This window comes from Emiliania huxleyi (genome assembly GCF_000372725.1).
Source record: "Emiliania huxleyi CCMP1516 unplaced genomic scaffold EMIHUscaffold_236, whole genome shotgun sequence".
NCBI lineage: Eukaryota > Haptophyta > Isochrysidales > Noelaerhabdaceae > Emiliania > Emiliania huxleyi.
The window spans coordinates 32,254-45,113 of NW_005200282.1; the positions used below are offsets into that span (position 1 = coordinate 32,254).

General features: G+C 64.7%; 2 protein-coding genes across 2 annotated transcripts in view; one reads left to right on the plus strand and one right to left on the minus strand.

Moving 5' to 3' along the window:
• Positions 1-920: 920 nt before the first annotated feature.
• Positions 921-2,292, minus strand: EMIHUDRAFT_366902 (hypothetical protein; the record flags this gene model as incomplete). Its single annotated transcript, XM_005779111.1, has 3 exons — positions 921-1,097; positions 1,169-1,726; positions 2,176-2,292. 2 exons carry the CDS (start codon positions 2,290-2,292, stop codon positions 1,622-1,624), a joined length of 222 nt encoding a protein of 73 aa, XP_005779168.1. The 3' UTR covers positions 921-1,097; positions 1,169-1,621.
• A 7,913-nt stretch (positions 2,293-10,205) lies between these two features.
• EMIHUDRAFT_114969 (hypothetical protein) overlaps positions 10,206-12,860 on the plus strand; it is a gene marked incomplete at both ends in the record, with an annotated part of 5,994 nt that continues 3,339 nt past the window's right edge. The window contains 5 exons of the mRNA XM_005779112.1: positions 10,206-10,562; positions 10,766-10,819; positions 10,905-10,942; positions 11,275-11,371; positions 11,993-12,067. Of these exons, the coding sequence (XP_005779169.1) occupies positions 10,206-10,562; positions 10,766-10,819; positions 10,905-10,942; positions 11,275-11,371; positions 11,993-12,067 (621 nt within the window). The remainder of the gene's footprint in view (positions 10,563-10,765; positions 10,820-10,904; positions 10,943-11,274; positions 11,372-11,992; positions 12,068-12,860) is intronic.

The window sequence follows — 12,860 nt, forward strand, 5'->3', positions numbered from 1 at the left end:
ACGCACATGCATTGGTATTAGATATCCCTCAGCCCTATAGAAGCGGAACGCACATGCATTGGTGTAGATGGCCCTCAGCCCTATAGAAGCCGAATGCACATGCATTGGTGTAGATGGCCCTCAGCCCTATAGAAGCGGAACGCACAGGCATATAGACGGAGATGAAGATCGTCCGGTGGAGGGGCAGATAGAAACACCTCGGTGGCGCGACGTAGATGTGGGATGTGCCTTTAAGGTATCGCAAGAGAGCGAATCCGGCATCTGGCCCACCACCTCCCTCGCCCCGCGGTGGCCGGGCCCACACTCACGACCTCCTGCAATCGCGTCCCGCGCGGTGTGGGGGTGAACCAAGGGACGGGCGGTGACGGGTCACACACGCCTGCGACACACGCAGACTCGCAGACCCTCACACGCAGGTCAAGACACTCGTTTCTTGCATGCCAGCGGGGGCGCTCGAGAGGACACACCCTTCACAGCCGTATGTAGACGCTGCCCTGCCCTGCCCACAACCCTCACTGCCGTGGTGTGAAGAACCGCTCGAGAGGACACACCCTTCACTGCCGTATATATAGTCAACTGTGCCGTACTCCTCGTACCTCGTGAATTGTTGCTCGTACTCCTCGCACTCGCACTCGGGGCACAGAGAGAACAGCCACCGCGCCGAGGCCGTGCCCCCCCGCACTGTGAGGCCGTGTGGCGTATACGCGTGCACTCGACCGCCCGCTCGAATGCCGCGCCACACACACCTCTCCTGCCCGTGCGGCCGCGGGCGTGGCGTGCAGTCGCGAGGGACTAGCCTGGCCCACTTGCCCTCCACCACCTCGTGTGGGGGGGGAAGTGTACCTTCCCTCACCTCACCTCACCACCCGCAGGCCCTCGACCGCCCCCCCGCCGCGGCTTCGGCGCAAGCGACCGGGTGGCAACGTGTGTCCAAGGCGATCGCCACGGCCGGCTGCAGCTTGCCGGGACGCGGCGGCGGCGCGGCGGGCGAGGGCGGTGCTTCGGCACCGCACCCCCCCACGGAGCCGAACTCTGTGGAGGCCTGGTACACGGCGCCGAGGTCTGGCTTCGTGGGGGAGGAGCTCTCACGAATCGAGGTAATGGTACACGCGTTCGGCTCCGAGCTGGGTTCGAGATCTGTGGAGGTATGGTACACGGCGCCGCGTAGGCGATGGAGCGAGTGGGTGAGGAGCTCGCGCGAATCGAAGCCGGGCTGGCGGCGGCGGGCGGCGGCGCGGCGGCGGCCGAGCAGCGCGCGCGCTGCAGCGAGCGCTTGCACGCAGCTCTGCATCCACCAAGTGGTGAGTGTTCATTAAGGCGATGACTAGGCGCGCTGCAGCGAGCGGTGCACGCAGCTCTGCATCGCCCTCGACGGCATCCGGGTGGGCGACGACGCGCGCTTGCGCGACACGAGGCGGGCGCTGCTGCGCAAGTGCGAGGAGCTCTCCACGCCGCCGCCGCCCGGCACAGACATTCTCCCGTCCCCCAACCTCAAGACGCGCGGAGGCGCCGCCGCGGCCCCGGGCTGGCTGCACCACCGCGCTAAGGCGTTTCCCGAGAATCGCGACGACGACGACTGCGCTTCGGAGGTCTCCGAAGCCTTTTCCGACCTCCTCGCCAGTCAGACGGCGAGGGCGTGCCCCGCCGCACTCTCCTCGTCGTCGCGGTCGACCACGACGCCGGCGCAGGAGGCGCTCTCGGCCGTGCTGGCGGCGTCGCGGCCGAGGCACACACACACACACACACACACACACACACACACACACACACACACACACACACACACACACACACACACACACACACACACACACACACACACACACACACACACACACACACACACAAGAGAGACACTCCGCCAGCGCCTAATGTACTAGTTCATTGGCTTCCTTATCAATCAATTAGGCCCGCCAACCCGGCCGTCCGCCCGCGTGGCGCGAGCCGTGCGCCAGCCGCCGGTCAGGAATGCCACCGCCCGGGCGGCTCGCCGGCCGTTTCTTTCTTGACGCGCTTCTTTCGAGCTTTAGGTCCCGGATGCCACGGCCGCACGGGAGGCGGCGCACGCTTTTCTGTTGTACGAGGCGGTTCCTCTTTTAGGTCTCCGGGATGCCGCGGTCCGGGTGGCGGTGCGCTATAGTTTCGTTCTTCTTGAGTCGCGCTTCTGTTCTCTACTTTAGGTCCGGGATCCACGGCCGGGTCGTCTGTCAGCGAGCTTGGGTCGGCGGCTGGGAGCGAGTTCTGACGTTCGAGCCTCTGAGAGAGCGACGGCAGGTCCGAGGCGGGACGCATGTGTACGTAGGGGGCCGGTCCCCGTGTCACTGCCACAACCCACACATCTTTCGCGTGCCCGCCACCGACGACGCGTCGCCGACCAAAAAATTGTTCCAGTCTTAGCAAGCAAAAAGGAGCACACACGACTCAGCAAGTCCGCACCAGCGACTGCCACTCGCCTAACCATGCCTCGTCACAAGTGCCCTCCCAATCGCGCCCAGGCACACACGCTCCGCCTGTTCTCGCCCAAACACTCTGTCACACCCTTGCCTCCCTGCCAGAGCGAGCTAGATTCTCCCCGCCTCCCTCCCGCCTCTGCCGCGCGCCTTCTATGGACGTCCAGTGCAGCACCTAGGGGGAGAGAGGGGGTTTGCCCTGGTAGCGAGGTGGCGAGGTCGCGCACTGCAAACCCAGTGTGAGGAGTGGGGGAGCTGGGACAGGGCATGTACGCCTCTGATCTGTCATGGTCTAGTGGCCGATAGGATCCTCCCTTAGGCAACGATGGCGGGTCGGGAGATGCCCCCGAGTTCATTTAATAACGTTTATTTTAGAAATGGGCGCCTTCGTTTTGTTCCACGCAACGCCTTTTTCCTGCGTATTCCAAAAGAAAGAAAGAAACCGGACCGCCAAGGGAGGGATGGGAGGACGTCTGCGTATTCCAAAAAAGACCCAGTGTTGTGCCAAAAAAGAAAGAAAGAAAACACAGCCCCAGGGAGGGATGGGTATTCCAGTGTCGTCCCAGGCCAGGCGGGCCTGAATTTTCCTGTGTTAGTGCCAGTGCGCGCCAGTTTGCGCGGAGGCCCGTAAATTCTCTCGGCCAAAGGATATCCACCTCGAGAGAGAATTTCCACCTCGAGAACCGGGGTAGTAAATTCTCTTTTTGCACAACAGAAGCGGACAGCTCGATGACTCCGCGAAGCGCCACGCCGTCGCACCTCAAGAAGAGGGCGAGCGCGTGGGCCGCACGCGTGGCTGATGCCGTGTACGGCGCCGCCACGTGCGGTGCGTACGGCCGCCTCCAGCAGGAGGCCGCCTGGCTGCAGAACGCCTCGGTCGCCGCCGAGGCGACGCTGCTCCGGCTGCAGCTCGAGGCGGCGACGACGGAGCAGGCGGCGGTGGAGGCGACGCGGGCGCACGAGCTGCGCCTGCTCGAGCTCAGGGACCAGCCCGAGGCGCGGCGAGTGCTCCACGAGGAGCGGATGGCGGCGGAGCAGACCCGGCGCGGGATGCGGCGCGGGCGTGCCTACGGCCGGGCGTGCCTTCATACACCGGTGCTGCGAGCAGGCGGATGCGGATCGAGGCGGAGGAGCGAGCCGCGGCGCGGGAGCGGGAGGCGCGGGCGGAGAGAGACAAGGTCGCGATGCAGCTGTGAAACGGCGTCTCTTCACAGCTGCAGAGCTGTGAGCAGGCGCGGGCGGAGAGAGACAAGGTCGCGATGCAGCTGTGAAACGGCGTCTCTTCACAGCTGCAGAGCTGTGAGCAGGCGCGGGCGGAGAGAGACAAGGTCGCGATGCAGCTGTGAAACGGCGTCTCTTCACAGCTTCAGAGCTGTGAGCAGGCGCGGGCGGAGAGAGACAAGGTCGCGATGCAGCTGTGGTCGGAGGCGCAGCGCGAGGTGTACGATCGCGTCGTCGAGGGACACTCAGATTAGCCGAGATTAGCCGAGATCGCGTCGTCGAGGGACACTCACTGCCCGAGATTACACGAGATTACACGAGATCACCCGAGATCGCGTCGTCGAGGGACACTCACTGCCAAAGGCGGCTCTGAGGAGGTGTGAGACGGCGCCTCTTCACGCACCGCCAGAGCTGTGAACAGGCCACACGCGGCTCTACGAACGTGTGGTGGCGGAGGCGGCGTCGGGGTACGTGGAGGCTTGAGGGAGACCGGGGTGATGTCGTTCTTCTGAACCGGCGTGTTTCTCTTTTTTTCTAGGTGCATGGAGGAGCCGCGAGGCAACCTTTGGTCCGGGCGTGTCGTCTGGGCACCGGTGCTTCTGTTTTCTAGGTACATGGAGGTGGAGGGAGGCCAGGTTTGGTCCGGCCTTACCGACGCGTGGTTCGGCAAGCGGCTGATTCCGATCGCACAGGCAGTCGCGCCCCCGATCTCGGAAAAGCTCGCGGAACCTCGGGGCACCTCGGGGCACCTCGGGGCACCTCGGGGCACCTCGGGGAATCTTCTGGAATCTCGCGGAATCTGGGCGCAGGCGCTGAGGCTCCCAAAGACGCGGAGGCGAGCGGCGGAGGAGCTGCAGACCGTCAGCTGCTGGCTGCGCCCTGTGAACGGCGTCTCTTCACAGCGCACGTCTGTGAGCAGGCGCCGCAGCGAGGCCTCCCGCCGCTGCGCCCTGTGAACGGCGTCTCTTCACAGCGCGCGTCTGTGAGCAGGCGCCGCAGCGAGGCCTCCCGCCGCTGCGCCCTGTGGACGGCGTCTCTTCACAGCGCGCGTCTGTGAACAGGAGCTGCAGAGAATCGTCGACTTTCGGATGCGGCTGCAAGGCTTGATGGCGCCGGGGGAGCAGCTGCGGCAGGTCGAGACTGAGGAATGAATGCATGACTAGTTCATTCATAAATGGGCAGCAGCCGCGGCAGGTCGGCAGATCTCGGACGAATCTCGGACGAATCTGGGACGAATCTCGGACGAATCTCGGACGAATCTCGGACGAATCTCGGACGAATCTCGGACGAATCTCGGACGAATCTCGGACGCACTTGGGCTGCACCTCGGCTAAACCTCGGCTAAACTTCGGCTAAACTTCGGCTAAACCTCGGCTGCACTTGGGCTGCACCTCGGCCGCACCTCGGCTGCACCTTGGCTGCACCTCGGCCGCACCTCGGCCGCACCTCGGCAGGTCGCGCCGGGCAGCGCCCTCCTCGCCTTGACCGACGGCGGGGACAGCAGCTCCGCCGTCAGCTCGCCGTCGCCGCCGCTGGCGTCGCCGAGACAGACGGCGGCGGAACACTTAGAAGCGGAAGACGCAGTGTCGTTGTGCTCCACTTCAGCGCTCGAGAGGACACGCACTCCGCCCCCTCCCGCCGTTTCCCGCCGCTTTGCTTTCGTGCGCGTGCGATGCTGCGAAGCGACGGCACCACCACCACCATCGCACGCCGCGGTGGTGGTGGGCGTGTCTTCACACCTCGCGCCGCGTGTGTTCACACCTCGCCCGGTGAGTCATCCCCTGTGAATGAACGGCTCACTGCAGGCGGCAGCCCTCCGGCTGGCGCATGCGGGCGGCGGGGAGGCGCGCGGGGCTAGCACCCTCCGAGGCGGGCGGCGAGCACATCGCGGAGCTCGGCGCCGCGCCCCGTCTTTCTTTTTTAGGCGCCCGCCGTGGTCGACGCGTCAGCGAGGAGCGGGGGCCGTAGAAGCGGGAGTAGAAGGGGGAGTAGGGCGGCTCCTACCGGCGCACGAGAGGACACGGACTCCGCTGGTTTCCCGGTGCGCCCCGTTGCACCCGGTTGCACCCCGGTGCACCCCGGTGCACCCCGTTGCACCCCGTTGCACCCCGTTGCACCCCGATGGGCCCCGTTGCACCCCGGTGCACCCCGTTGCGCCCCGTTGCGCCCCGGTGGGCCCCGCTGCACCCCGGTGTATTCCGAGGCCCTGACTGTATATGCCCCCCCCCCTCCCCCCCCCCCCCCCTCCCCCCCCCTTCCCCTTCCCCCCCCTCGTCTTCGCGCGGTGCTCTGACGGCTCTGCACACGACCCCGTCCTGCCCCAGAGGGCGGCGTGTATACGCGCGTAGGAGCAAGGCTGTCTCTCGGCTGTATCTCGGCTGTCTCTCGGCTGTCTCTCGGCTGTCTCTCGGCTGTCTCTCGGCTGTCTCTCGGCTGTCTCTCGGCTGTCTCTCGGCTGTATCTCGGCTGTCTCTCGGCTGTCTCTCGGCTGTCTCTCGGCTGTCTCTCGGCTGTATCTCGGCTGTCTCTCGGCTGTCTCTCGGCTGTATCTCGGCGTGTTACGCGCGTAGGAGCAAGGCGGCGCGCACAGTCGAGTCGGTCCGCCCCGCCGAGATATCGCCGAGATACGGCCGAGATATCGCCGAGATATGGCCGAGATACAGCCGAGAGACAGCCGAGATATCGCCGAGATACGGCCGAGATATCGCCGAGATACGGCCGAGATATCGCCGAGATATGGCCGAGATACAGCCGAGAGGCAGCCGAGATATCGCCGAGAGGTAGTCGCGATGCAGCCGAGAGGTAGTCAAGATATGGCCGAGATGTAGCCGAGATGTAGCCGAGATATCGCCGAGATATCGCCGAGATATCGCCGAGATATGGCCGAGATATGGCCGAGATATGGCCGAGATATCGCCGAGTCAGGTCCGCCTCCCCACATCCCCCCACACCTCCCCACACCTCCCCACACCTCCCCCACACCTCCCCACACCTCCCCCACATCCGCCCCACATCTGCCGACAGCTCCCCACACCTCCCCACACCTCCCGCAGACCTCGCCACACCTCCCCACACCTCCCAACACCTCCCCCACACCTCCCCACACCTCCCCACACCTCCTCACACCCCCCCACACCTCCCCACACCTCCCCACACCTCCCAACACCTCCCCACACCTCCCCACACCTCCCCACACCTCCCCACTCGGTAGGTCCGCCTCGCCGACGTCGGCTTCGATGTGCCTCGCGGCGGCGGCGAGACGCCTCGAGACCTCGCGACGCCGCGCCACCTTGCGACCCCCGACGCGGCCGACAGACTCCCCGCCGGCGAAGGCGAGCACGCGCACGCACCCGCACACGCACATGCACACGCACACGCACACGCACAAGCACACGCACACGCACACGCACGCACGCACGCACACACGCACGCACACACACACGCACTGGGCCTCGCACTTTTCGTGCCGAGGGGCTCTTTCTTCTCTAGACGTGGAGACGCGAGGGACTAGCCTGGCCCTTGCCCCGCCACCTCGTGTGTGTGGAGGTGTTTACCTTCCCCTCCCTTCCCTTGGGCGAGTCCGTGAGGACGAGAGGTGTGAACAGCGTCTCTTCACACCTACGGCCGTGACTGCCGTGCCGTGCCTCAGGCGAGTCCGTCGAGGTCGAGCTCGTGGTGGAGGTTGGAGTGCCTCGTAATTAAGAGGTAATTCGTGCCCCCTTCGTTTGAATTAGGACGAGCTCGAGGTGGAGGCGAACGAGGCGCTGCAGTCGCTGCTCGCAGAGACCTGCCCCTCGCCGCTGCAGGTGGCAAGAAAATCCTAGTGAATCCGTGCTCAGTCGTCGGTGATTAATGAGGAGACGCTCCCTCGCCGCGGAGGTAATTACTTAGGCGCTAGCTAGTTGACAAGAATCAGACTGTTGCCCCTCGCCGCTGCAGGGGGCGCGGCACAGCATGTCGGACGGCGGCCGCTTTGGCGAGCCGCAGGGCTTTGTCGTGTGCTGAGATGTGAGAAGGGCTGAGAGCGAAGAGGCCGCGCGACGGGGCGGCGGGGATGGGGGTGCCGGGGGTGCGCTGGGGTGCCATGTCCATGTAACAAGGCTCCAATGAGTGTAGCTGTAGAGACGGTTTGTCGAAGAAGAAGCAGGCTGGGCCATCCTGCACATACCAAACAAGTGCCGTGGGGCTCCTGCCCGTGTCCCCGGGCGTGGAGATGCGAGGGTCGCCCCTACGCCCCTTGCCCCACCACTTTGTGTTTGTGGATAAATCTAACTTAAGTTGTAAGGTCTAGGGTACTCTAGAGCCGTACCCAGGCTCCGGGCCGGTGTGCGGGGAGCGAACCTTAGCGACCGCCCAGAAGCTTTCTGAGCGAACCAATCGGGCCAGGATCATCAGCATATGTCCCCTCCACAACATCGTGGGCGTTTGAGCGGTATTTGAGGAGCACCGCAACTCTGAAGTTCGGCCGGGTGGTCTGCAGACCCCCCCCCGGAGCAGCAGAGGCTCCGTGGGGTCGAAAAGTCGACGCTGGGAGTCGCACTCGTCAAGCCATCGCAGCACCACGCGGTCCGCACGTACCGCCCACATCCCCTCCACCGCTGAGAAGGCGCAGATCGACCGCAGGGCCGCGTAGTCGTCGTTAAGGAGCGGTTTTTGGAGCCGTACGAAGAGGTCCCAGACGGGCAAAGATGCGGTTTTTCGACGACCACACGCGATGTGGTATCTGCTTTTTGCTAAAAACGGGCCGCCTAGTGCAGCATCACTAGTACAACACGCAACTACACTGAGGGCTCCACACTAGCCGGTATAGGCGAGCCCCGGCGGCCTCACCGTCGCCGCTCGCGGCGGAGCCGACGGCGGAGCCACGGGCGGGTGCGACCTTTTGGGGGCCCATGAGCTCGCCGGGACGTCGCGGATGGCTCGGCGCGCCTCTTCCCGCCAGCGCGGGACGGCCTGCCTACAGGAGGGAGGGGGGGGAGACGAAGAATGCGATCAGGGACCCTACAAGTCCGTCCGGCTACAAGTGCGCGACGTGATCTCGGGAAAGAGTGCCGTGCCCTGCGAGTGCCCGTAGGGCTTGATGCGCACATGACCTCTAAGATGTGGATGCGTCATCCGAGCTCCTGTCTCTGACTCGCAGGGGCTCCGGCTCAGGTCGTGGGGCTTTGCTCGGGTGTAAACGGGGTCTGGGGCGGAGCCCTTAGCCGGGGTCTGGGGGGAGAAAGTTTTGCCTAGGGGGAATCAAAACTAATGAGTTTTAACTAAAGAGCCCTGCTCCGCGTGCTCGGCGCTGCACTCGGGAATGTGCCCGGCGGTGTCCTGCACGTGCCAGGCGCAATATGCGCCGCCCCCAAGGGGGGCTGGAGGGTACACAGTGTTACAAAGGGGCCATTTCACGTGTTATACCCTCGTTCTCTGTCTGCCCCGCGCACTTAGGACGTAGCTATCTAGCTCGCCCCGGCGTCGCACACCCGCACCACCCCACGACCCCCCACGCCCCCGCGGCGGGTCGGCTCCGTGGCATCACGCGCGCCTCCGGCCGGCGCCGCCGCGCGGAGGCGACGCGCAAGATCGCCACCGCGCTGTGGGCCGCGGCCGCCGCCTCGGGCTCGTCGCGGCTGTCCGCCACCGCACAGAGCAGGCGCCTGTCTAGGTGAAGGGAAGGTGAGGGAAGCGTCTCCACACAACACGAGGTGGTGGGGCAGGGGGGGGGGGGGGGGACCCTCACGTCTCCACGTCTAAACGACAGGAGCCCAACAGCATTAAAAGCGTGCGTGCGTGCGTGCGTGCGTGCGTGCGTGCGTGCGTGCCTCTGCCGGAGCGACGGTCCACTCAGCGTCGCGGCGGGCCGCACGTGCGGGTGCTTGCCGATGCAGCAGGCGCGGACCAGCGCCGAGGCGCGCCACCTGCGGCAGCAAGGAGCGAAGGGGGATGCCGTAAGAGCTAGGCTCGCCGTGGCGGTGCTCGATGGCAAGCTGTATGCGGCGGGCGGGTACAACGGCGGGCGGGGCCTCGACTATTTCAGCTCGGTCGAGCGGTACGACCCGGCAGTGGGCGCGTGGGAGGCGGTGGCTCCGATGGCGGCGGCGCGGATGAAGGCTTTCGCTGCCTTGATGTAGTCGCCGTTGTCTGTTACGTGCTAGCCCCACGGCGTGGAGTGTGCTGAAGTCCCTCGCCTGAGTGTGCTGCGCGTGCGTGCCCCCGCCGCTTGTCGCAGCCCTTCGCGGGAAATAGTTTTCCTCGAGCCTGTGTGCTGTGAGAGAGAGTTGTTTTGTTTAAATTCTTTTTCTCGAAGAGTCGAAAAGTGCAACCTCCCTCCAATGGACTCTCACGCCGCCACCACCCACCAGCAAGGAATTCTTCTTAGGGGGAGCGATCTAAGGACTAAGCCAACAGTGATATGTATGTATGCAGAAAGATGAACAGTGATAGGTATTACCATCGATTTTTTTATTTTGTTATGTTTGCGCCGGGCCTACGGGCGCCAGTGGAGGCGCAGATTGCCGGCTGACGACGGGCTAGTGGCACTTTACGATGGCGCACGAGGCGCCGACGGGCCCCCGCCCGCCTGCTTCTCGCGCCTTTGACGCCGCCATCGAGGCGGCCGACGCGGGCACGCTCGCCGCCGCGACGGTGGCCGGCCTCGCCGCCGAGCTCTGCCAGATCCAGGCGTCGCAGCCGGTGGCGAAACACGGGAGAGCCGAGGCGGAGCTGGCCGGCCGGTGCCGTCCTCTGGCGGAGGAGGCGGCCAAGGCGCTCGCGGCGGTGTCGTCTGCGCGTGGCGAGCTCGAGGCCGCCGCCTCCGCCGCGGCCGCCCGCGTCGGAGAGCTGCAGTCGGCGCTCGACGCGAGAGGAGCGGAGGAGCGGAGGGCGCGGGAGCACGCGGCGGCGGTGCACGCGCAGCGCGTCGCGCTGACGGGCCAGCTGGAGGCCGAGAGGGAGCGGCGCGCCGCCGCTGAGCAGGCTGCTGCGACCCTCCTTTGCCTGGGCCGCCTCTCTCTCCCTCCTCCCTCTCCTCGCTGCCGCCCCTGCTCTTTCTCCCAAGTCCCTGCTTCCTCCTGCTCCTGCACAGCCCGGTCTCTTGTCCCGCGCAGGCCAGCGGCGCCGCCGTCGCGGAGGCAGAGGCGCTGAAGCAGGAGCTGAGCGGAGTGCGCTGCGAGCTGGAAGAGGCGCAGTCGTCCCGCCGCCTCCTATGTCTCTTGTTTGTCTGTGATCGTTCTGTTCTTCGTGTAGGCCCAGTCGTCCCTCGGCCTCCTCTCCGCCGGGAGAAGGTGTCGCCCGCGGCGTCGCTAACCAAGTCTTGATAAGAAACCCCCCGTCAATGAGGAGTACGCGCTGACTCGTAGGCCTGCCATATCTCCCCCATATCTCCCCATATCTCCCCATATCTCCCCATATCTCCCCATATCTCCCCAGTCAGTGAGTACGCGCCGACTCCTAGGTTTGCCTAACTAACCCTACCCTAACCCTAACCCTAACCCTAACCCTAACCCTAACCCTAACCCTAACCCCAGTCAGTGAGTACGTGCCGACTACTGTGCCTGCCATATCTCCCCCTATCTCCCCACATCTCCCCAGTCAGTGAGTACGCGCCGGCTCCTAGGCCTGCCGGCAGCGTCGCCTCGCCGGCGCCCTCCCTCGCGGACAGCCAGGGCAGCCGCGACGACGACCCGGCGGCAAGAGAAAAGGCGCGCGCGCAAGTAGTTTAGGCAGTGGGTGGACTGAGACCACGCGAGTAGAGGCGAGGGGAAAGGCGTTCCGCTTCCTCGGCTTCAATTCGTTGATCCGGCGACGCGGTCACTAATTAATTAAAGGCGGTAATGACTCACTCCGGCGACGCGGTCACTAATTAATTAAAGGCGGTAATGGCTCACTCCGGCGACGCGTTCACTAATTAATTAAAGGCGGTAATGACTCACTCCGGCGACGTGGTCACTAATTAATTAAAGGCGGTAATGACTCACTCCGGCGACGCGGTCACTAATTAATTAAAGGCGGTAATGACTCACTCCGGCGACGCGGTCACTAATTAATTAAAGGCGGTAATGACTCACTCCGGCGACGCGGTCACTAATTACCCAAAGGTTACCCAATGGCGCCCCGTACCCTCGGCCCGGATCGACTCTGTTGAATTCAAGGCGCTCCGCTTCCTCGGCCGCGAGCTCCTGTTGCTGCGAGACGCACACGCACGGGAGGAGGCCGCCGCCGCCGCAGCTGCGTCCGACGCCGCGGCGCTCCGCGCGGATCTCGAGGCGGCGCGTAGCGAGAGAGCGTCTTAGCGACCTCACCCTCGTCCACCCCCCCTCTCGTGCTCCTGCAAGGCGGCGCGCAACGAGTGTGTCGAGGCGAGGTCGAAGGCGCACCGGCTGGGCCAGCAGCTCAACGAGGCAAGGGCGGTGCAGCAGGCGGTCGGAGATAGGGGGAGATGGGGGGAGATATGGGCGGTGCAGCAGGCGATCGGAGATAGGGGGAGATAGGGGGAGATGGGGGGAGATATGGGCGGTGCCGCAGGCGATCGGAGATAGGGGGAGATGGGGGGAGATGGGGGGAGATAGGGGGAGATATGGGCGGTGCAGCAGGCGATCGGAGAGATGCGGAGATGGGGGGAGATGGGGGGAGATATGGGCGGTGCAGCAGGCGATCGGAGATGGGGGGAGATGGGGGGAGATGGGGGGAGATGGGGGGAGATATGGGCGGTAGGCGATCGTCGGCGCGCGCGGCGCGGGCTGATTAAGCTATGCTACTTCAGCGCGAGCTGTGCTGATGAATCAGGCGATCGGCGGCGCGCGCGCGGGCTCGTACAACGACGCGGCGAGCGTGCGGAGCCCGTCGTTTCTGCGAGAGGCTCAATGCATTCGAATCAGCGATAATCATTCAGGGCGAGCGTGCGGAGCCTCTCTTAATAATTAATAATTAATAATTAATAATTAATAATTAATAATTAATAATTAATAATTAATAATTGATAATTGATAATTAATAATTCAGGCGAGCGTGCGGAGCCTCTCGTCTCTGCGCGGCTTTTCCACGGCGCCGAGCGAGTGCGACGGCCTAGAAGCGCAGTCTCCCCCCATCTTGCACAATCCCTGGTCGCATGTGTTCCCGGGGGGTTCACGGCTTGGCTACTGTTCATTGTCCCCTATCCTTAGTGCACTATGGACGCGGGGGCCGGCGGGCTGTCTGCGGGGT